Source organism: Girardinichthys multiradiatus, chromosome 14 (assembly GCF_021462225.1).
Source record: "Girardinichthys multiradiatus isolate DD_20200921_A chromosome 14, DD_fGirMul_XY1, whole genome shotgun sequence".
NCBI classification, from domain to species: domain Eukaryota; kingdom Metazoa; phylum Chordata; class Actinopteri; order Cyprinodontiformes; family Goodeidae; genus Girardinichthys; species Girardinichthys multiradiatus.
The window spans coordinates 5,956,858-5,981,710 of record NC_061807.1 but is presented as its reverse complement, the minus strand read 5'-3'; the positions used below and the strand labels follow the sequence as shown (position 1 = coordinate 5,981,710).

The 24,853-nt window shown below is 47.2% G+C and overlaps 1 protein-coding gene across 4 annotated transcripts in view; it reads left to right on the top strand.

Annotated features, from left to right (window-relative positions):
- LOC124880704 (disks large homolog 4-like) overlaps nt 1–24,853 on the top strand; it is a 47,744-nt gene that overhangs the window by 5,487 nt on the left and 17,404 nt on the right. The window contains exons 3-5 of one of the 4 annotated variants that reach the window (XM_047385987.1): nt 29–99; nt 7,992–8,117; nt 22,266–22,316. In XM_047385987.1, coding sequence (XP_047241943.1) covers nt 29–99; nt 7,992–8,117; nt 22,266–22,316 — 248 coding nt within the window. Of the gene's footprint in view, nt 1–28; nt 100–393; nt 568–7,991; nt 8,118–10,619; nt 10,995–20,142; nt 22,149–22,265; nt 22,317–24,853 lie in introns of those variants that run through there. The other 3 variants (XM_047385988.1, XM_047385989.1, XM_047385990.1) reach the window with 3 other exon arrangements.

Here is a 24,853-nt window from a genome sequence, read left to right as displayed (position 1 = left end):
GTCCAAACCGAATGTGTGTGTGTTACAGACATCCAGGAGTTTTACGAGCTGACGGTGTGTGAGAGCCAGACGTCAAGCCGTCCACACACACCTGGACAGGTAAGAACACCCACTCACTCTGTAATCCACATGGCAACACCTCTCTCTGTTACCTAGCAACAGCTGCAACAGCATCAGCAGCCGAACAGCTGCATAACACCATGGCAACAGGAGCCCAGCCCCCACCTTCCCCTCTCTCTTTCTCATTCTGAGTGGATGTCTCTCAACCTTCCTCCACCTCGGCTCAATGAGGTGCTCCCCCCCAACACACTGGTTCTCCTCTTCATCACTCCCTCCTCCTCCTCCTTTGCTTACAGCTGACAGACAGAGGGACAGAAGGGGCGAGAGAGCGGGCGAGCAAGCATTTACTCACAGAGAGAGAGAGCCTGAGTGTGTGTGTGTGTGTGTGTGTGTGTGGAGATGAGTGTGTGTGTGTGTGTGTTTGTGTGGAAATGAGTGTGTGTGAGAGTGTGTGAGTGTGTGTGTGTGGGGGGGGGTATGGACTGCCTCTGCATTTTCACCACCAAGGTAAGAGCTGAGCACCGCATGCAGCCGACACACACACACACACACACACACACACACACACACACACACACACACACAAACACACACACGGAGAACACACGCGTGTCCTGGTCCAACATGTGTCTCAGTCCTCTTAAAGAGACAAAGCCTGGTTTAATGTCTGGCGTGTGTGTGTGTGTGTGTGTGTGTGTGTGCTGCCTCCGTAATTCAGCATCCCGCCTCCCGCCTCCTGCTGCCTTCACTTGTGTGTGTGTGTGTGTGTGTGTGTGTGTGTGTGTGTGTGTGTGTTGTAGCTTGTCACGTTCACATGTGTTAGCTGAAGCTAGCTGTTAGCAGGGCTGGAACCAGATGTTATAAAAGGTCCAATGAACCGTTACTGCAGATTGTGGTTCTCATCTTAAAGGCAGCGTGTTCTGATAAAGCTTGGTGTCGAAACCTACCAGAACCTACCAGGATCACAAAACGTTCACTGTGTCTGACCTGGACCCAACTGGTCCTTGTCTTTTTTGCTCTGAATCCTGCATCTTTCAAGCAGGACCCAGTCTGATGTGGTCCTGGTGCCAAACCGTGTGTCCTGCTGGTGTTTTACCAAGTCCAGTTTCCAGGTCCAGTTTTCGCTGCTCTGCTTTGGCTGCCGGTTTGTTTTCATATGGATTTTTCATTATTTCATTCAATTCAATCCTAAACAGTTTATTTAACTAAAGTAGTTGAGTCGTGGTTTCAAGCAGAGCACTGAGATCATTCAGCCAGATGCTTTTAGTCCAGCCTTGGTCCGAACTGAAGTACAGGGTAGGCCGGGCTTTTGCAGTGGTAGCCTCTAGACTCAGGACCAACCTGTAGGGTCCAGCAGTCTTTTAATTCCAACCTGAAACTTTTCTTTACTGTGGCTTTAAATTCAAGTTCAGTTTCAGACCCATTAGGGTTAGACCCTCTTCTACTCTGGAGTGGCTCGCGGGTAGAGGCGACGGGCTGGGGTGAGTTTGCTTGTCGCCTCACAGCTCAGTCATCTTGTGTTGGGGTTTATCCCAGTGAATTACTGTTGTTTCAGCCTACGGGGCAAGCAGTAGTGTGGGTTACCAGGTCTTCTTGGTGTCCTTGTCGGGGGTGCTGGACAGTGCCCGTCTCGGGGACTCCGTCATTCTGCTGGGGGACTTCAATAACACCCTTCAATGGAGGGTTGTTATTGGGAGGAATGGCTTCCTCACAATCACAGGAGGAAATCCAGACTGGAGTAATGGATACCCCTCCTTGAACCGCCATCTTAACGTTGTGGAGGGGATTGAGTGCTCGAATTATCCTAGAGGTTATGTTGTCTGGGGCTTAAATGCCCCTGGTAGGGTCTCCCATGGTAAACAGGCCCTGGGTGACAGGTCAGACAAAGAGCGGTTCAAAATACCTTCATGAGGACCACACAAACGGGGCACATGACGTTGCCCGGTAAGGCGGAGCCGGGGTCCCACCCTGGAGCCAGGCCTGGGGTCGGGAATTGTCGGAGAGCACCTGGTGGCCAGGTTGCTCTTCGCGGGACCCAGCTGGGTCAAGCACAAACGAGAGACGCAAGGCCATCCCCCAGTGGGCCCACCACCTGCAGGGGGAACCATGAGGGACTGGTGCAAAGAAGATCGGGCAGAGACGAAGGTGGAGACCTCGGCGGCCCAATCTCCAGATGCTTAGGCTGGCTCTAGGGACGTGGAATGTCACTTTGCTGGGGGGGAAGGAGCCTGACCTTGTGCAGGAGGTCCAGAGATATCGAATAGAAATATGTGTGGGCTCACCTCCATGCACAGCATTGGCTCTGCAACCCATCTCCTTGAGAGAGGCTAGACTCTCTTGTACTCTGGAGTGGCCTATGCAGAGAAGCGGCGAGCTAGGGTGGGTTTGTTTGTTGCCCTCCAGCTCAGCTGTCTCGTGTTGGGGTTTACCCCAGTGGATGAGAGGGTCGCATCCCCGCGCCTTTGGGTTGGGGACAGGTCTGTGACTGTTGTTTCGGCCTATGGGCCAAGCGGTAGTAAGGAGTACCCAGCCTTCTTGGTGTCCCTGTCTGGGGTGCTGCATAGTGCCCCTCCCGGGGCATATATATATATATAAGTATATATATATATATATATATATATATATATATATATATCAGAGTAATTGCTCAATTATTGAATTAATCTCTTTTTATTATTTACTGTTATTTTATGGCACACTAATTTATATTTCTAGCCACTTTTTGTGCCAGTATTTATTTTATTGAGTCATTAATTTATTTCTGTATTTATTCTTACTTATGGCAGGATTGGTCGTCCATAGTAGGGAGTTTTTCCTCTCCACTGTCGCTACATGCATGCTCAGTATGAGGGATTGCTGCAAAGTCAACACCAGTGACTGTCCACTGTCTCTACATGCTCATCCAGGAGGAGTGAATGCTGCAAGTCACTGACTGGATGCAATCTGCTGGGTTTCCTTAGATAGAAAAACATTTTATCCAATTTGAATAAATAACTGAATCTGACTGAACTGTTCAATGGTTACGATTAATTGGAATGTATGAACCTAACTGTTGTGAAGAACCTTGAGACGACATGTGTTGTGAATTGGCGCTATATAAATAAACTGAATTGAATAGTATAGCCTGGTTAAGGACTGGTTCTGTATATCCTGACTATGAGTCCAAACCACTATGTGACATTTTAGACGTTAAGATCAGTTTATCCGGTGATTTATTCATTATGCTGTTAGCAGGAAAAGAACCAGATCAGCTGCTCCACGATCCTGGTGATGGAGAGACCAGATCAGAACTCCGACCTGAACCCCAACCGGGTTTCTCTGATACTGCTGTTCAGGCAGAGGAACTGATGTCCTCCTTGCTGCTGCTGGTCTCAGGTCAGAACTTGGGTCTCCTCATCATTCTCCTTAATCAAGTTCTGATCTCAGACCAAAGCTCTGGCCAAATCTCAGTTCAGGATCTAAAAAGTGAGCAGGCAGATCGTTACAAACTCAGAACCGGGTCAGAACGTGACACACAGGGGAAGTGAGCCTGACTGGGCATAAACTTAAACGTCTCTTTGTCTTTATGAATTGACTCTGGCTCCGCCACCTCTCAGCGATGTCAGTTACCAAGCAACCAAGCCTCTCAGGCTGGGATGGGGGGGGCTGTAACCATGGCAACTACTTCACCATTCTTATCTCTTTTAACCTCCTTCACTCCTCTCCACCTCCTCTAACCTCCTTCCTTCTTCTCCTCCTCTCCTCTCCATCTCTCCCTTCATCAGATGCCTGAGCAGTGGAGGAAGTGTTGGGTGGGAATGAATGTGTGGGTGTCTGTGCCCAGTTAAAGTTCTGACAGAACAGAACCAACTCTGAGGTTCAGTTTAACTCTGGGTTTTTAGTTCAGAGAAGTTGGGAACATTTCCAGGCTGAATCAGTGACCTTCTCAGGAGGTCCTGATGTTCACTATGATCCTTCAACTGAACCTGTTCCTCAGGCCTCCAGCTGGATCAGCCCTGGATGACATACAGGTCCTTCTCAAAATATTAGCATATTGTGATAAAGTTAATTATTTTCCATAATGTCATGATGAAAATTTAACATTCATATATTTTAGATTCATTGCCCACTAATTGAAATATTTCAGGTCTTTTATTGTCTTAATACAGATGATTTTGGCATACAGCTCATGAAAACCCAAAATTCCTATCTCACAAAATTAGCATATTTCATCCGACCAATAAAAGAAAAGTGTTTTTAATACAAAAAACGTCAACCTTCAAATAATCATGTACAGTTATGCACTCAATACTTGGTCGGGAATCCTTTTGCAGAAATGACTGCTTCAATGCGGCGTGGCATGGAGGCAATCAGCCTGTGGCACTGCTGAGGTCTTATGGAGGCCCAGGATGCTTCGATAGCGGCCTTTAGCTCATCCAGAGTGTTGGGTCTTGAGTCTCTCAACGTTCTCTTCACAATATCCCACAGATTCTCTATGGGGTTCAGGTCAGGAGAGTTGGCAGGCCAATTGAGCACAGTGATACCATGGTCAGTAAACCATTTACCAGTGGTTTTGGCACTGTGAGCAGGTGCCAGGTCGTGCTGAAAAATGAAATCTTCATCTCCATAAAGCTTTTCAGCAGATGGAAGAATGAAGTGCTCCAAAATCTCCTGATAGCTAGCTGCATTGACCCTGCCCTTGATAAAACACAGTGGACCAACACCAGCAGCTGACACGGCACCCCAGACCATCACTGACTGTGGGTACTTGATACTGGACTTCTGGCATTTTGGCATTTCCTTCTCCCCAGTCTTCCTCCAGACTCTGGCACCTTGATTTCCGAATGACATGCAGAATTTGCTTTCATCCGAAAAAAGTACTTTGGACCACTGAGCAACAGTCCAGTGCTGCTTCTCTGTAGCCCAGGTCAGGCGCTTCGGCCGCTGTTTCTGGTTCAAAAGTGGCACCTGTAGCCCATTTCCTGCACACGCCTGTGCACGGTGGCTCTGGATGTTTCTACTCCAGACTCAGTCCACTGCTTCCGCAGGTCCCCAAAGGTCTGGAATCGGCCCTTCTCCACAATCTTCCTCAGGGTCCGGTCACCTCTTCTCGTTGTGCACCGTTTTCTGCCACACTTTTTCCTTCCCACAGACTTCCCACTGAGGTGCCTTGATACAGCACTGTGGGAACAGCCTATTCGTTCAGAAATTTCTTTCTGTGTCTTACCCTCTTGCTTGAGGGTGTCAATAGTGGCCTTCTGGACAGCAGTCAGGTCGGCAGTCTTACCCATGATTGGGGTTTTGAGTGATGAACCAGGCTGGGAGTTTTAAAGGCCTCAGGAATCTTTTTCAGGTGTTTAGAGTTAACTCGTTGATTCAGATGATTAGGTTCATAGCTCGTTTAGAGACCCTTTTAATGATATGCTAATTTTGTGAGATAGGAATTTTGGGTTTTCATGAGCTGTATGCCACAATCAGCCGTATTAAGACAATAAAAGACCTGAAATATTTCAGTTAGTGTGCAATGAATCTAAAATATATGAATGTTAAATTTTCATCATGACATTATGGAAAATAATTAACTTTATCACAATATGCTAATATTTTGAGAAGGACCTGTATTACTCTAATAGATGACCTGAAGAATTCAGTTCAGCTTCAGTTGAATTCAGTTTATTTCTATAGCGCCGTTTCACTTTACATTTCAGTCAAGTCACACATTCCAGTTGAACCCAGTCAGTCAGATTCAGTGTAATATTAAAATTGGTTAAAAAGAACTTGTGGAGTTTCTGAATCAGTCCCCAGACAGAACACAAAGTTCTGGCTTTGTGTTAATGGGATCTTTGTGGACCTGAAGGTTGTTCAAGAAGCTTTCTGAAAGTCCTTGAAGCAGATGTTCTACAACACCAAAAGACCACCAGGTACCACTTCTGTCATCTAAGAACAGGAAACTGAGCCTAGAATCCCCAGAGACTAATCAGAACTGGACCGGGAAATGGTTGGACAATGTTTCTTCGTCCAACGAGTCTGGATTTAAGCTACAAAATTCAGATGGTCGGTTCAGAGCTTGGTGGAAACATCATGAAAATATGGATCTATTCTGCCTTAGATCAACAGTTCAGACTGGTGGTGGACCCCTCAGAACCAAGTCAGCATCATTTAACCAACCTATCTGAGTATTGTTGCTGACTGTATCCACAGTGGACCCATGTTCTGATGGTTCCTTCCAGCAGGATGATGGGCCGTGTCACAAAGCTGAGATCATATCTAGGGGATGATACTGGGTTCAGCAGACTGAGATGATAGGAGTTCAGACATTTTATTAGGAGTATATAATGTTCAACATGATTGTATCCATATACTGGTTTATTTATGTTTGTCTATTTCTTCTGGGCTCTTCAATACCAAACTGTTTTCTACAGAATCTCTGGTCAGTCCAGTTTTATCCAGTTCACTTTGGATCAGAACGTAACCACCAGGTTAACTACAAGGATAACTACCAGGTTAACCAGGATCAGATCCTGCTTAAAATCTGTGAAATGTTCCTTTAGTTCAGCTCCAGCAGGAAGCTCTGAAGCTCCTGCTAACAGTAGCATTGTTAGCTGCTACAACTTAGCATTGTTAGCTGCTAACGGAAGCATTGTTAGCTGCTAACAGTAGCTTTGTTAGCTGCTAACGGAAGCATTGCTAGCGGCTAACAGTAGCATTGTTAGCTGCTAACAGAAGCATTGCTAGCTGCTAACAGTAGCATTGTTAGCTACTACAACTTAGCATTGTTAGCTGCTAACGGAAGCATTGTTAGCTGCTACAAGTTAGCATAACAACTAATATGATGGTACAAATAAAAATAAATAATACATTTATTGAAAGAGTACAGCAATTTGTGTTTTTGGATGTAAAATAGAGTTTAAAAAACGTAATAAATAAGTACTTGAAGGAAAGTGGTTAAAGTCCTTATAGACATTAAATGCATCACTAAACAGGTGCATGCACATCGTGTGTGAGAGTGCTTGGGTATGGGTGATGCACAGCTTCATAATTCATAATTTATAAAACATATTAGCATATAAATATCTCTGGAAATACAGGTTTCTGGTCATTTGTATGGGAAGTGCATATTGTGGTGTATTTCATATATAAATTGTCAATGCATAGTATGTAAATGAGGGGAGAGATGTAGGATTAGAGTGTGTCTAGGCCTGTTTTTGTTTGTGATAGTGTTGATTGTCAGTGTGAATACCTGTATTGGTGTTGTGTTTTGTTTATTTGGTGATTTGTGTGGAGTTGGGGGTTGGAACCGTTTAAGCATAGCTTCTTCTCCATCCCCTTTTCAAATCAGATAAATGTATAATTACAGAGAACTACTGCAAAAATGGTTCGAAATAAAGAATGTGAATGAACCGTTAGCTGCTAACGGTAGCACTGAATTGTGAAATTATGAACTGTGCTACACTGATGATCTAACACTGTAATGAGATCCGATTACAGATTAGAACCTGGGGGTTAGAACCAGGTGTGTTGGAACAGGAACCTCTGTGGAGGTGTGAGAGACACCATGCCCCTGACAACCAAGGTCAGGAGCCACTGCTGGTTCGGAAGTTTTATTTGAGAAGACCCAGACTTTGTTAGGAACAAAGAGTGACCCCTGACCAATCAGACATGTCATGCTGAAAACTATGTACACCCTGGTTAAGGTTTACCATGTTCTGCAGGTATCTGTGGGTTTGGGCTGTGGATGTACAGAATCAGACTTTCTGTTGATGACTAAAAGACTAGAGGTTCTGGATAAGACTTGGTTCTGCATAGAGTAACACATGATCTGATACCATCTTAGTAATATGAGCTGTTAGGGTGTTTCTTCCATGTGTCATCAGAACACCCTTCAGCTCTGACCCAGGACAACACAGAACCTGACCTACGTCTAACAGCTGGACTGACCTCTGTCTCTGCAGAAGTACCGTTACCAAGACGATGAGACTCCACCTGTGGACCCCAGCCCAGGTCACATTACCCACGGACACAGTGCTGATCTGAGCCACACACACCTGGATGGATATACACACCCTGCAGCACTCACCGTAGGTACCAACACACACCGGATCTCAGTAGAGGTCTCTGCACTACACTTTCCACAATTCAGCTGTCTGGACCAAGAGTTAGGAGCTGAGAGAAGGTTCTGATTCCAGAGGGAAAGCCTGACTGATGCTGTGAATCAAGGTACAGTTCTCTGTGTAACCAACAGAGGGCAGCAGCACCGTAAAGCTCTCTGCATGTTTGAGCCTCCATCTGCCTGCTGTCCTTCAGATACCCAGTCATTTAATTAGGGACATAACAGAACCAGAAAGCAATCCAAAGCCGACAATGGGTCAGGCTCCGTACCAGACTAGAATATGTTGGTATCTTCCCTTTCCATCAGCAGTACCAGGTTCTGCAGAACTCTGTCCACCAGGTGAGCATAAAGGAGGTGACCCAAATATTTAATCATTAAAAACAAGAACAAATTTTAAAGTTCGGTCGAGTCATGCCTGGAGTCCCTTCAAGGATCTTTGGAAACTCTGTTTTGGAAAACAGCTGACTTATTTGGTTCCAGACCATCCTGTCAAGGTTCAGTTCAATTGTTCAGTTTAACAGTGGACAGTCGCTGTCGTTGACTTTGCAGCAATCCCTCATACTGAGCATGCATGTAGTGACAGTGGAGAGGAAAAACTCCCTTTTAACAGGAAGAAACCTCCAGCAGAACCAGAACCAGGCTCAGTGTGAGCGGCCATCTGCCACGACCGACTGGGGGTTTGAGAGAACAGAGCAGAGACACAAAGAGAACAAAGAAGCACTGATCCAGGAGTCCTTTCTATGGCTTTCATTGTCAAAGCTTCTGCTGGCAACAACTTAATGCTCACCTTCTACAGATGATCCACATGGTCCTGTCTTTCAGTGTTTAACCCTTTCTCTCTCCTAGACATGGCTACTGACTGAGCTTCTACTGTGACTAACTCTATGTTCTCTCTTTCAGACTCTAACCTTGAAAACTGGATCAGAGTTTATCTGTTCTTTCTTTCTAGATGAAACGACTAAAGGAGCTACATCCATTAACATTTACTTTTCCTTCCCATAGAAAGTACTCCTGGATCAGTGCTTCTTTGTTCTTTTTGTGTCTCTGCTCTGTTCTCTCAAACCCCCAGTCGGTCGTGGCAGATGGCCGCTCACACTGAGCCTGGTTCTGGTTCTGCTGGAGGTTTCTTCCTGTTAAAAGGGAGTTTTTCCTCTCCACTGTCGCTACATGCATGCTCAGTATGAGGGATTGCTGCAAAGTCAACACCAGTGACTGTCCACTGTCTCTACATGCTCATCCAGGAGGAGTGAATGCTGCAAGTCACTGACTGGATGCAATCTGCTGGGTTTCCTTAGATAGAAAAACTTTTTATCCAATTTGAATAAATAACTGAATCTGACTGAACTGTTCAATGGTTACGATTAATTGGAATGTATGAACCTGACTTTGTGAAGAACCTTGAGACAACATGTGTTGTGAATTGAAGCTATATAAATAAAACTGAACTGAACTGAATAACAGTGGAAATGTATGCCATGCTGTCTGATAATATCCCCATTAAAAGCAGATTTATAGTGAAGAGGACTGGCCCAAGTACTGAACCCTGTGGTACTCCACAAGTTATTCTCTCTCAAAGTGACCATGTCACTTTCCTGAAGGAAGTCCCTCAGAGAGGACTGAAAGATCTCAATGAGAGTCCTGGTGTGGTTTGACATCTAATTCTTTAATTCAATTCAATTCAATTTATTTATAAAGCGCCAATTCACAACACATGTCGTCTCAAGGTTCTTCACAAAAGTCAGGTTCATACATTCTAATTAATCCTAACCATTGAACTTTAGTGAATGTGAACATCAGAACATGTGGTGGACTGTGTTTGGTTCTGTTCAGATCATTGAAGTGTTTTGATATGGATGTAATAAATAAAATAGTAAAAATGTTGTTGGAGAACTGATCTGATGTCAGATTTCTGCTGAGCTTCAGCAGGAGAGTTAACTGTGATCTCAGCAGCAGCAGGTTTGAGGTCAGCTCTTCTGCTGTTATTAATATTCACACTGCTGAGATCAGAGCTACAGCCACAAGGGCTTCTTCAACCATAATTACTCACTCACTCACACACAGACACACACACACACACACACGTTGTCTCTCTCGGTGGCGTGGGTCGGCCATGCCCACTCTGAATGCGATGCATCGCTTTTTGCTCAGCCGTCTCCATGGTAATGCACAGAATGACAGAGGGGGGGGCATTTAAAAGAAAAGACAATGGAGGGGAGGGGGTGTTACCATGGCAACAGTATTACCCTGGACGAGTGTGTTTCTACATTTTTTTGTAAAAATTCAACCTCTCTCTCTCTGTGTCTGCCTCGCTCATCCGGGCTTAGTGACATCACAGAGGGGAGGGGATTCCTCCAATTGGGGGGGGGGGGGGGGGGGGGGGTAGAGAGACATCAGCATACAGAAGGAGAGAGAGAGAGAGACAGAGAGAGGGACGGATGAACTGTCTCTCTCTCTCTCTTCTTCCAGAGGAAGCGTTCCCTGGTTTCACTCGTCTCTCTGCAGGACGCCTGCTGTTGCTCCTCTTCCTCCTGCAGGAGTCTTCACCTCCTCCTCTCTTTCTGCTGAATGAGGGATGACAGAATGATGTTCTCAGCTGTCCATCATGTCTCTGCTCTTCGTTAACGCATCCAGGAAACCGTCCATAACGAGCTGATTGTCTCTCTCCTTGCCTGCTGGTTAATTATTCATCCGTCCCTCCATCATCGTCTTTATGTAAGCGGCGTCCTCCTGGAGACACGCTGAGAGACAGGAAGTGATGTTTGTGTCGGTGTGGTATGCCAAGAAGATGGGAAGAAGATTCATTAACAACGTTAGAAGAGCAAAGAGGCACAGGCAGAGGATGATGGTAGGACACCTTTTATTTGGTCCAGCAGCTTAAATGGCTCTCCTGAGCCTGTGATTGGTCTTTCAGAGGAGTGGGAAGGGCCTTTAGCGGGACCAATCAGGTCCTGAGAAGGACCAAGTTTCTGTGACCTCCCTCTGGGTGTGGAAGCTGGAAGGTATACTTGGTCCTCTAAAGGTCTGTGAGCTTCTGATTTCATCTGTAGATTAAAAGATGGAAATGTTCCTAATGAGATGTTCAGGGAACCATAGAGTAGTGGACCTGGTCCATGGATGGATGGATGTATGGATGGATGGGACAATGGATGGGAGAATGGATGGACGGATGGATGGATGATGGAAGGATGGATGGATGAATGTATGGATGGATGGATGATGGATGGATGGATGATGGATGGATGGGAGAATGGATGGATGTATGGATGGATCTCAGCAGTATGTCCAGTTTGTATCTTCAGTACAGTTTGAGTTGGAATCAGGAGAAGAAAGCTCTGATGTTGGTCCTCATGTTGTCTACTTCAGGTTTAATAATAGAGATCTGTCATTAAATGCAAATCTCTAAACCGGTACCATTAGGTTCTAAGGTCTGAAACAGAAACAGAACCTCAACCTTCAAACAACAAAATATAGTCCTCCATTCATCAAGATAGATTAACTGAGCCTGACCAGAAGGATCAACCTGAGCCAGAACCGTCTCCTCAGACTGGATCTTACCATCTTCCGTACCTTTAGGTCCACTTCATGCCGGATGAAGACTGATTGGGTAAAACCAGCCAGAACCTGGGGATCCTTGCACGGTATTGGTGGTGTGCAGTAGGTTGATCAGTCTGAAGACTGGACTCTGAAAGGTGGAAGAAGGTTTTATTCTTCTTGTCGCTGGATGGATGAGGAGACCCAGCTGGGGGTTAGAACCAGGAGATGTTTTCTACGCAGCCTTTGGAGGATCTTCATCATGATCTGGGTTTCTTCCAGTGGACCAATGAAGCTTCAGATTGTCCAGATGGACCAGGGACCAGCTATGTGGAGATATTTCTGCAGGTGTTCCTCAGACTGAGGACCTTCATCTCTGTGGTGATGACTGAGTTGTTTGTTCTAGAACCGACTACAATGCAGGGAAAAAGTATTTACCCCCTTACAGATTTCTACTGTATGTACTTATTGGCCTCATGATCCTACAGGTCCAGTTGTCATCAGGTCTGGGTCCAGTCAGAGGGTTTAATCCCGGTTAGTTCTTGATCAGAATCAGAATCAGAAAAGCTTTATTGCCAAGTACGTTTTTGGACATACAAGGAATTTGTTTTGGCGTAGTCGGTGCAATACAATAAAAATTAAACAGTATAAACATATCTACAATATAATATAAATATATGTGCACAGTTTTAAGTGAGTGAGAGTAAATATAGAGCAGTATAAGATGCAAGAGCAATACAACAGTGCAGGTGATCATTGTACAAGTAAAGCAGGAGTCCAAGCTGAGCGTTAATGTAACGCATAGAGTTACAGGTTACAGGTTACAGGTTACAGGTGTCCTGTCAGCAAAAAAAAGGGGGTGGGGGGTGTGGGGGGAAAGGGAGAATGTCAGGGTGGTTTCTGGGCTTTGTCAACAAGGCTGGTGGCAGATGGGAAAAAACTGTTCTTGTGGCGTGAGGTTTTGGTCCGAATGGACCGCAGCCTCCTGCCAGAGGGGAGAGTTTCAAAGAGTCTGTGACCAGGGTGGGAGGGATCAGCCAGAATCTTCCTGCCCGCTTCAGGGTCCTGGAGGTGTACAGTTCCTGGAGTGACAGTAGACTGCAGCCAATCACCTTCTCAGCAGACCGAATGCCCTTATCCTTGGCTGTAGCAGCGGCGTACCAGATGGTGATGGAGGAGGTGAGGATGGACTCAATGATGGCTGTGTAGAAGTGCACCATCATAGTCTTTGGCAGGTTGAATTTCTTCAGCTGCCGCAGGAAGAACATCCTCTGCTGGGCTTTCTTGATGAGGGAGCTGATGTTTGGCTCCCACTTGAGATCCTGGGAGATGATGGTTCCCAGGAAGCGGAAAGATTCCACAGTGTCAATTGTGGAGTCACAGAGGGTGATAGGGGCAGGTGGGGCTGGGTTCTGCCTGAAGTTCACAACCATCTCCACTGTCTTCAGAGCGTTGAGCTCAAGGTTGTTCTGGCTGCACCAGTCCAACAGATGGTCCACCTCCCATCTGTACGCAGACTCGTCACCATCAGAGATGAGTCCGATCAGGGTGGTGTCGTCCGCAAACTTCAGAAGCTTGACAGACTGGTGACTGGAGGTGCAGCTGTTGGTGTACAGGGAGAAGAGCAGAGGAGAGAGAACACAGCCTTGGGGGGAACCGGTGCTGATGGTCAGGGAGTCAGAGACGTGCTTCCCCAGCCTCACGCGCTGCTTCCTGTCAGACAGGAAGTCAGTGATCCACCTGCAGGTGGAGTCGGGCACACTCAGCTGGGAGAGCTTCTCCTTTAGCAGAACTGGGACGATGGTGTTGAAGGCAGAGCTGAAATCCACAAACAGGATCCTGGCATAGGTTCCTGTGGAGTCCAGGTGCCGGAGGATGAAGTGAAGGGCTAGGTTGACTGCATCATCTACAGACCTGTTGGCTCTGTAGGCAAACTGCAGGGGGTCCAGGAGGGGGTCGGTGATGTCTTTTAGGTGTGAGAGCACAAGGCGCTCAAAGGACTTCATCACCACAGAGGTCAGGGCAACGGATCTGAAGTCATTAAGCCCTGTGGTCCTTGGCTTCTTGGGAACAGGGATGATGGTGGAGGACTTGAAGCAGGCTGGCACATGACATGTCTCCAGTGAGGTGTTAAAAATGTCTGTGAAGACTGGAGACAGCTGATCAGCGCAGTGCTTCAGGCTGGCTGGTGAGACAGAATCCGGACCAGCAGCTTTCCGGGGGTTCTGTCTCCTGAAGAGTTTGTTGACGTCCCTCTCCTGGATGGAAAGAGCCGTCCTCGGCGTGGGTAGGGGGCTGGTGGGGGGGAACTTCAGGGTGGGGGTTGGAGGTGCCAAGGCCCCTCTTGAAGTTGGGGAGGTGGGGGTGGTGGATTGTGGCTGCAGCTGTTGGGGGGCGTCGTGGGGGATGGTTGCAGGACTGTCCCTTTGTCTTTCAAAGCGGCAGTAGAACTCGTTCAGGTCGTTGGCGAGGCGTCGGTTGTTGATGGAGTGGGGGGCTTCGGCTTGTAGTTGGTGATTTGCTTGAGCCCTTTCCAGACAGACGCAGAGTCGTTGGCTGAGAACTGGTTTTGGAGCTTCTCAGAGTACAGTCGTTTGGCCTCTTTCACTGCCTTGCCAAACTTGTACTTAGCCTCTCTGTATATGTCTTTGTCCCCACTCCTGAAGGCCTCTTCCTTATCCAGTCTTAACCTTCTGAGTTTAGCTGTGAACCAGGGTTTGTCGTTGTTGTAACTCACCCTGGTGCATGATGGTACACAGCTGTCCTCACAGAAGCTGATGTAGGAAGTCACAGCCTCTGTGTACTCGTCCAGACTGTTGGTAGTAGTCCTGAACACATCCCAGTCTGTACAGCCTAAACACGCCTGGAGATTCTCCACAGCCTCACTGCTCCACTTCCTTGTCGTCCTCACAACAGGTTTGCAGAGCTTTAGTTTCTGCCTGTATGCAGGAATCAGGTGGACCATGATGTGGTCAGATTGGCCCAGTGCAGCACGTGGGACGGCGTGATAAGCGTCTCTGATGGTGGTGTAACAGTGATCCAGAATGTTGTCCTCTCTGGTCGGACATTTTATAAACTGTCTATATTTGGGGAGTTTGTGGGTCAGATTACCTTTGTTAAAGTCACCAACGACGATTACTAAGGAGTCCGGGTTGGTCCGCTCCACACTCAGTATCTGGTCGGCGAGCATGCGCTGTGCGACCTGCACGTTAGCTTGCGGCGGGATGTAAACACCGACCAGGATGAACGAAGCGAACTCACGGGGGGAATAGAAAGGCTTACAGTTTATGATGAAGGCTTCCAGGTCTGGAGAACAGTGCTGCTGAATCACTGTCACGTCGTTGCACCAACCACTGTTGAGGTAAAAACAGATTCCTCCACCTTTCGCTTTGCCGGAGAGTTCCGTGTCTCTGTCCGCTCTGTAGAGCTGGAATCCTGCCAGCTGCAGCGCAGAGTCCGGTATTAATCCACACAGCCACGTCTCCGTGAAGCACAAAACTGCCAATGAATAAAAGTCCCTGTTTTTCCCCAACAACAGTTGTAGTTCCTCAACTTTGTTGGGAAGTGAGCGCACGTTAGAGAGAAATATTCCAGGTAACGGTGTTCGTAGTCCACGCTGGCGAAGACGTACCAACACCCCAGCCCGTTTCCCTCTCTTCCGGCGTTTCACCGCGTGAACAAAGGTGAGCGCACCTTTGACCAGAATGTCCAAAAATTCCAGAGCAATAGGTAGAAAAGTTGGAAATAACTCCTCTGGTGTAGTAGCCCTGATGTTCATGAGTTCTTCTCTGGTGAGAGAGCTCCGGGTACCATCACAGAAGACCTTTTTAAAGCAAAAAACAGAACAAAACAATGCGCACCAACACGCCGAGGCGACCATCTGCGGCGCCATCTTGGAATCGATTTAACCAGGTGGGGTGTAAATACTTTCCCCACAGGTTCTGACATGTTTTCTTTAATTGATGACATCATCAGATTACCTTCGTCTGATATTAAAGTTGGTTTGATCTCAGATGATCAGCAGAAATATGTACAGGGGTGTAAATACTTTTCACAGCCCAGTATCATACAGAATGAAGGAGAATGGAAATTTGGATCCCAGTCAGAACCAGCTGCTGTCTGCTTGTTCTCAAGCTGACAGAACTCCACACCTCTAATGCGGTTCTGGATGTGAGCGTGTTTCATCCGTTGGTCCGTATGAGGCTCTGATCCCATGTGTCTGATGGATCTGAACCAGTCTAACTGGACCTCTGTGGTGGTTCTGATGGGACACCCGTGTGTCTGTGGCTTCACTGGATGAAGCTTCATGTAGAACTTCCCATCCACTCTGAGCAGCCTCCACGTCCCACAGCATGATGCTGCCACCACCATGTTTTACTGCTGATTGGATCTGATGAGATCAGCTTCTTCCTGCAACATGATGGACTGAACAGAACTCTGAGATGTTCAAAGCTTGGGATATCGTTTTAGAACTTAACCCTGCTTCTCCAGAACCTTTTCCCTGACCATTCTCTAATGTTCTCTGAAGAACCTCTGAGGCCAGAAACAGAACATCTGCAGTTAGACTGAGGTTCTGGACACACAGCTGGGTTTAGGGGTGTCAGCATAAAGAGGGCTGATTATAGATCAGATTTTATTAGTAAAATAAGTTAGAACCCGTGTTCTGTTCTCCTTCCATGCTGCAGTTCTGTTCCACTTGGTGGAGTTCTGTTACATTAAACTAAAGCTTATGTTTGGACCCAGACTTTATGTGGTTAAGGTGTATGAATACGTTTGGACAGATCTGTAACTGGACTCCGTGGGTCAGCAACTGTAACTGATGGTATGCATAGAATAAGAGGTGTTCTGGTTCTGTGTCTCTGCTCTGCTAACAGAACCAGATTCTTAGAGCAGATCCTGGCTGCAGAGGAGCAGCTACTGGCGATGATGGAGATGCATGTTGTCAGGTTTACAGCTCCTGGAGAACTGTTAACCCGGTGGTCCAGGTCGGCTGCAGCAGGACCGCTGGTGCTGATGGATGGTTCTGACCTTCTGGGACCCACAGTGAGCTGTCAGGATGGATGAGGAGCAGCTGGAGTTAATTCAACCTGAGTCCGTTACATAACCCAGAACCTCCAACACAGAGAGAGCTGACAGCTGCACGGGACTGCAGGCTTCAGAACCAGCACTGTTTCAAAACCAGTATGCTATCAGAACCAGCAGTGCATCCAGAACAATTTCTAAACCTGTTATATAACCCAGATCCAGTCGTTAACCAACAGAACTAAAGACAGAGGGGTCCATATTACAGTATTTATTACTAAAATATTCAGGTTGATGCATCATTCTCAGAACTGGACCTGGTTTGGATCATTCCTGCTTTAATGAGGGTTCTGGAGCAGACCTGCAGAAAATGTTCTCTGCTGGACCACAGCTTTCTGGTTCTCACTGAGGTTCTGTTTCAGCAGGAGAGGACAGATTATTTCAGAAGAAAATCATCATGAGTTTTAAAGCTGAATATTAAACCCAGAACTGATTGGACTCCTGAGGTTCTGGTGTCCCTCTGTGGGATTTAAGTATGATTATTAGTGGTCATAATAATCTGCAGTGAATACAGTCTGTTTGATGGAGGATCAAACCAATCAAGATGTAACCAGAACCAGTTTTAATGTTTGTAATGTTGGTTACCATGGTAACCATTAGAACCAGTCGGATTACTGTTGGGTCATTCATCATGGTACCAGTAAAACTAACCGGTCTCAGAACCATCTGAACCCAGCTCAGGTTCTGTGGGTGAATAATCCAACATTCTGCTTCACAATGATGGGAAGAGCCGGCATAATTGGATCAGAACCATTACAACCAGTAACCATGCTGGACCTGATACAACAGTTACCATGGCAGAGGAGGGAAACATAGAAACAGGAACATAGAACTGCAACTCATAGAAGGTGACCTACTGACCATCAGCACCTTCTAACCCTTCTAATGATGATCAGCAGGACTTTCTGTTTGGACTCCAGGATGTTCCTGAGATCTGCTTGAGGTTAGCGTGATCTCTGAGAGCTGCAGCTCCTGCAGGTCCTCCTCCTGCAGCTCTTCCTCCTGCATCTCCTGCAGGTCCTCCTCCTGCAGGTCCTCCTCCTGCAGCTCCTCCTCCTGCAGGTCCTCCTCCTGCAGCTCCTCCTCCTGCAGGTCCTCCTCCTGCAGCTCTTCCTCCTGCAGCTCTTCCTCCTGCAGCTCTTCCTCCTGCAGGTCCTCCTCCTGCAGCTCTTCCTCCTGCAGGTCCTCCTCCTGCAGGTCCTCCTCCTGCAGCTCCTCCTCCTGCAGCTCCTCCTCCTGCAGCTCCTGTAGGACCTCCTCCTGCAGCTCCTCCTCCTGCAGGTCCTCCTCCTGCAGCTACTCCTCCTGCAGCTCCTCCTCCTGCAGGTCCTCCTCCTGCAGCTCTTCCTCCTGCAGGTCCTCCTCCTGCAGGTCCTCCTCCTGCAGGTCCTCCTCCTGCAGCTCCTCCTCCTGCAGGTCCTCCTCCTGCAGCTCCTCCTCCTGCAGCTCCTCCTCCTGCAGGTCCTCCTCCTGCAGCTCCTCCTCCTGCAGCTCTTCCTCCTGCAGCTCTTCCTCCTGCAGGTCCTCCTCCTGCAGCTCTTCCTCCTGCAGGTCCTCCTCCTGCAGGTCCTCCTCCTGCAGCTCCTCCTCCTGCAGCTCCTCCTGCAGCTCCTGTAGGACCTCCTCCTGCAGCTCCTCCTCCTGCAGGTCCTCCTCCTGCAGCTCCTCCTCCTGCAGCTCCTCCTCCTGCATCTCCTGTAGGACCTCCTCCTGCAGCTCCTCCTCCTGCAGCTCCTCCTCCTGCAAGTCCTCCTTCTGCAGGTCCTCCTGCATCTCCTGTAGGACCTCCTCCTGCAGCTCCTCCTCCTGCAGGTCCTCCTCCTGCAAGTCCTCCTCCTGCAGCTCCTCCTCATGCAGGTCCTTCTCCTGCATCTCCTGTAGGACCTCCTCCTGCAGCTCCTCCTCCTGCCGGTCCTCCTCCTGCATCTCCTCCTCCTGCAGGTCCTCCTCCTGCATCTCCTGTAGGACCTCCTCCTGCAGCTCCTCCTCCTGCAGCTCCTCCTCCTGTAGGACCTCCTCCTGCAGCTCCTCCTCCTGCAGCTCCTCCTCCTGCAGGTCCTCCTCCTGCATCTCCTGTAGGACCTCCTCCTGCAGCTCCTCCTCCTGCATCTCCTGCAGGTCCTCCTCCTGCATCTCCTGTAGGACCTCCTCCTGCATCTCCTGTAGGTCCTCCTCCTGCATCTCCTGCAGGTCCTCCTCCTGCATCTCCTGTAGGACCTCCTCCTGCATCTCCTGCAGGTCCTCCTCCTGCATCTCCTGTAGGACCTCCTCCTGCATCTCCTGTAGGTCCTCCTCCTGCATCTCCTGCAGGTCCTCCTCCTGCATCTCCTGTAGGTCCTCCTCCTGCATCTCCTGCAGGTCCTCCTCCTGCATCTCCTGTAGGACCTCCTCCTGCATCTCCTGCAGGTCCTCCTCCTGCATCTCCTGTAGGACCTCCTCCTGCATCTCCTGTAGGTCCTCCTCCTGCATCTCCTGCAGGTCCTCCTCCTGCAGCTCCTGTAGGACCTCCTCCTGCAGCTCCTCCTCCTGCAGGTCCTCCTCCTGCAGCTCCTCCTCCTGCAGCTCCTCCTCCTGCATCTCCTGTAGGACCTCCTCCTGCAGCTCCTCCTCCTGCAGCTCCTCCTCCTGCAGGTCCTCCTCCTGCAGGTCCTCCTCCTGCAGCTCCTCCTCCTGCAGCTCCTCCTCCTGCAGGTCCTCCTCCTGCAGCTCCTCCTCCTGCAGCTCCTCCTCCTGCAGCTCCTCCTCCTGCAGCTCCTCCTCCTGCAAGTCCTCCTTCTGCAGGTCCTCCTGCATCTCCTGTAGGACCTCCTCCTGCAGCTCCTCCTCCTGCAGGTCCTCCTCCTGCAAGTCCTCCTCCTGCAGCTCCTCCTCATGCAGGTCCTTCTCCTGCATCTCCTGTAGGACCTCCTCCTGCAGCTCCTCCTCCTGCCGGTCCTCCTCCTGCATCTCCTCCTCCTGCAGGTCCTCCTCCTGCATCTCCTGTAGGACCTCCTCCTGCAGCTCCTCCTCCTGCAGCTCCTCCTCCTGTAGGACCTCCTCCTGCAGCTCCTCCTCCTGCAGCTCCTCCTCCTGCAGGTCCTCCTCCTGCATCTCCTGTAGGACCTCCTCCTGCATCTCCTGCAGGTCCTCCTCCTGCATCTCCTGTAGGACCTCCTCCTGCATCTCCTGTAGGACCTCCTCCTGCAGCTCCTCCTCCTGCAGCTCCTCCTCCTGCAGGTCCTCCTCCTGCATCCCCTTTAGGACATCCTCCTGCAGCTCCTCCTCCTGCATCTCCTGCAGGTCCTCCTCCTGCATCTCCTGTAGGACCTCCTCCTGCATCTCCTGCAGGTCCTCCTCCTGCATCTCCTGTAGGACCTGCATTTACAGTAACTAACTGCAATAATCAACAAATATTATCATTTAAACTGCAGGGTGTATCTGATGAGGTTTGCTTCATTTGTCAGGATGAGATCTTCTCCTGCAGTTTCAGGATGATGACATCATCGCTGGTGTTGCTAACAACTAAAATGTCTTCGCCATCAGAATCAGATCAGAATCAGATCAGAATCAGAATCAGCTTATTGCCAAGTCTTTGCTCACAAACAAGGAGTTTGACTCCAGTACACTTTGTTCTCAGATCAGCCATCAGCACCATGGCCCGGTTCTGCTGCTCCTGTGTTCCAATCTAGATGTTGGAGATTAAAGGGCAGAGAGACTGTAGAACTTTTTCAGTCCATTTCTTGAGCAGATCCAGGCTACTTTTACTTTGCTTCAGCAGTTGTTCTAAAGAAGCTCCAGAACCACTGGTCTAACCAGTTTAAAGGACAGAGTGTCCAAGCAGAACCGGTCTTGGTGGGAGTTGGTGCTGTTAGGTGGTCTGCTCTGAGGCTGCCTGCAGAGGTGGCAGAAACCGAGAGGAAGGTCCAAAAGGGTCTTCATCCTGAGGGTCTGAGGTTAGCAGCTGCTGCAGACCCAGTAGTTGCTCTGAAGGCAGCCATGGGGAACCAGAGGAGGAACATGAGGAATGTTCTGGATTCTTAGAGTTTGGGGACATGGGGATATAAGGTGATGGACTGAGGGACAGGTAGAGGATAGACAGATGTATCTGGTCATCAATCAGCTGGACAGAGATGGTTCCACTTTAATGAAGATGTGTTTTGGACTCTGTGATGGTCAGCACCTCCATCTGGAGACCTGCCCACCACCATAACCACAACCATCAAATAAATGAGGTAAAGACTCCTCCTCTTCCTGTAGGTGACTCATTTATGGTGACGCAAATGGACCACCTTCATCCCCCAGAAGATCAACTCACCAACCACTCCTTATCTCCATAGGGATGGACATGGTGGTTCTAGTTCTGGGTTTAGCTGTGGCTCTGTGGGTCTTCTAACTATCAGAAGGTTGTGAGTTGACTTCCATCTTCTCTCAACCAAATGTTGAAGAGTCCTTGGACAACCTGGAGAAGCCCAGGTTCTGTCTGAGGTCAGTGGATGAATGTGGAGGCTGTGATTCTGGGTCAGTGGGTGGTTGCGTCTTCAGTGGATCTGATAGGTGACCGGGTCTGGAGAAGATCAGTCCATCTATCCTTTAAATGATCCAAATACCAGGATGTGAATATTATCTAAAGAATAAAGTTACATTACGTATTATTCTGACCCATTAGGTCTTTTTTTCTGTTTTACCTCTCCAGAGGTTCTGGTACTGAAACACTTTCTGACCCAAGTCTTACAGAGAACTCAGCAGGATTCAGCCTCACGAATGATGCTGTTCTGCTGTGATGTTTCTCAGATAGATGGATGAAGTTCAGTTGATTCTGCAGAACTATGATGGACCTCATAGCTTCTCCTTGTATTTCCACTCTGCTTTGTTTTCCTGGAGATGAATCGGTCCTGGTCTTCTTTCAGTGTGGTACCATTGAACTGATTTAGACTGAAACCACTATGACCTCAGCAGAAGATCCATCTCATTAGATCATGGCAGATTCTCCATTAATTCTACTACTCCGTTGCTCTGTGGAGATACAGGAGAACCTACCTCCACCTGCTCTGCTTCAGGTGATTCTTCATGTCTAACACATCAGGGTCCAGGTGGGTCAATGGAGACAGCTGCTGGTCGACCATCAGAGGTCTTCAGCTTGGATCTTCTCTGTGTTTGAGTCTTACTGGTGGGTGAACATGTTAGTTGAAGGTGGAGTCTTCCTGGAACAAGGAAGAAGATTCATGTGGAGCTCAGACTTTAATCAGCTGATGATTGTGGACACCAATCGTCTATCAGCAAAGGGGGAGACGGCCTCTGATTAGACAGACCATGACCAGAAGTGATGTAACAATCCTGCCCTGTTCTGGAGACCTGGTATGACAGAAACATAGAGCTGATTACCCTGACTACAGTCACAGTTGCCTAGGTAACCAGCCCCCTGAGGTAGCAACAGCTGTTACCACAGAGTTGCCATGGCAATGAGCAACAGAGATGCTGGAATGTGATTCATCTCTTTTTATCTTTGTGCTGCATGTTGTTACAGATGAACGGATCTGAGGGGGAGCTGGAGTACGAAGAGATAACGTTGGAGAGGGTGAGGACACACCTGCACGCTGTAGTTGAGGCACCCAGATCTATACCATAATAACCCACTGTTACACCGTAACACCCAGATCTGTACTATCCACTATAACACCCACAGTAACACCCAAATCTATACCATAATAACCCACTGTTACAATGTAACACCCAGATCTAGACCATACAGCCCACAGTAACACTGTTAGACCCAGAATTATGCAAAGCCACACAGTCACTGATCAGATGGTGAGCTGGTCCATGAGGACATCCTGCTGGAGAAGATATTCACAGAGGCTCATCTGAACAGATGTTCTTTCTTCTAATTCAGTCAGTCAGTCAGTTATTTTCTATACCGCTTCTTCCAGAGTGAGTCGCGGGGAGCTGGTATCTATCTCCAGCAGTCTATGGGCAGGAGGCGGGTAAACCCTGGACAGGTCGCCAGTTCATCGCAGGGCTCTTCTAATTATTTTAAAGTTAATTAAATGTTTATAAATTACAAATTCAATTCAATTCAGTGTATTTATATAGCGCCAATTCACAACACATGTCGTCTCAAGGTTCTTCACAACAGTCAGGTTCATACATTCCAATTAATCCTAATCATTGAACAGTTCAGTCAGATTCAGTTATTTATTCAAATTGGATAAAAAGTTTTTCTATCTAAGGAAACCCAGCAGATTGCATCCAGTCAGTGACTTGCAGCATTCCCTCCTCCTGGATGAGCATGTAGAGACAGTGGACAGTCACTGGCGTTGACTTTGCAGCAATCCCTCATACTGAGCATGCATGTAGCGACAGTGGAGAGGAAAAACTCCCTTTTAACAGGAAGAAACCTCCAGCAGAACCAGAACCAGGTTCAGTGTGAGCGGCCATCTGCCACGACCGACTGGGGTAATGACAGTAATACAATAAATGATAGACGTTCATTGGAGTGGGTAAGAAGTATTAAGTTATTAAAACCCAGTCCTTCTCTAACATGACAATTATAACCTCTTCCTATTTATAAGCATTGTAGAAATATACCTTCATTCTACTCTCAGATTCTTGGTTAATGCAGTTCATTCTATAATCTGCTTACAATATTCCCATAGATGAAAGTATTACTATAGTATCTCTAGTAATGTTAACGATAATAATAATATTGATGCTAATAATGCTATAATAACAATAACATAATAACAACATAATATATCAAGATAGTTTCTCATATTTATTGTAGACCATTTGCTTCTACAGAAGTTTAAATTGTTAAATATTTGAATGTTGGCTCAATAACTCCCAGAAATCTGTGTTCCTGAACCCTTTCAATGTTTACTCCATCTATCTGTATTTCTATTTTTGTACTTGCTCTGCAATTTCCAAACAACATTATTTTAATTTTAAGCAAGTTTAATGACATCTTATAACCATCAAAACACACATTCTGTTTGTTGATTTTTTGTTTACATCGTTTAGGAATTCCTCCATATCATTTCAAACAAAAAATATATTTATGTCATCTGCAAATAATACACTTCTCATATTTTCACAAGGTTTACACAAATCATTTATGTACATAATAAAAAACATTGGGCTGAGCAACAATCCTTGGGGTACACCACCAGCAATGTCCAAGATTTAGAGTCGATATTTCCCAACAGTACGTATTGTTTCCTGTCTCTGAAATAGCTTTTTACCCAATTCAACATATTTCCCTGATCCCATTCTTTTCTCATTTATTTATTAGTAAATCATGGGTCTTTGTGTCAAATACTTTTTGTAAATCAAGAAACAATCCTGCAACAATCTTTTTATTATCAACTGCATATGTTATTTCTTCTACAGACTCTAAGATTGCCAATGTTGTAGATCAGTTAGACCTGATCCCATACTGACTTTAACTAATCAGTTTGTACTTTTCTATAAATGATTCGAATCTTTTGTTAAATAATTTTCTAATATTTCTGAAAATTGTGGCAAGAAAGAAGCAGGTCTGTAATTGGTGAAATGATGTTTGTTCCTGGATTTGTACACTAGAATTATTTACTTACTGCGGTACCAATCTCATGCCAATCACCTGCATATCTGTGGATATTTTATTTGAACATTTTTTCACAATATGAATCATTTCATTTTCTGCTCGGGTTCCTGAGTGATGTTTCTATTCAGCGTTTGGTGGATCTTGGATTCTATTTGATAAATCTGGTCCAAGATTAACAAAAAATTATTGAAACAATTTGCAGTTTCCTTCCAGTTCTAATTTCTAACTTCACTATCAATAAAATAGATATTCCTCAGTGACCCAGCCTGTGTTCTCAAGAACATTGTGGCCCGGTGGGATCCATAAATAGCTGCTGTTGGTTCTGTTTTTAGAACCTGTGACTCTACCCCCCCCCCTCCCTGAATAAACTGACATCAGCAGGTTATTTTTAGCTCGGTGTTGGCTAATTTTAGAAATCAAACCAACCTGAGTAGAACCAACAAGATTCGGACCGGCGCCGGCTGTGTTCTCAGACTCCCAGCTGTCAGGTTGATGGGGACAGGATGAGTCACTGCCGCACTAATCAGTTT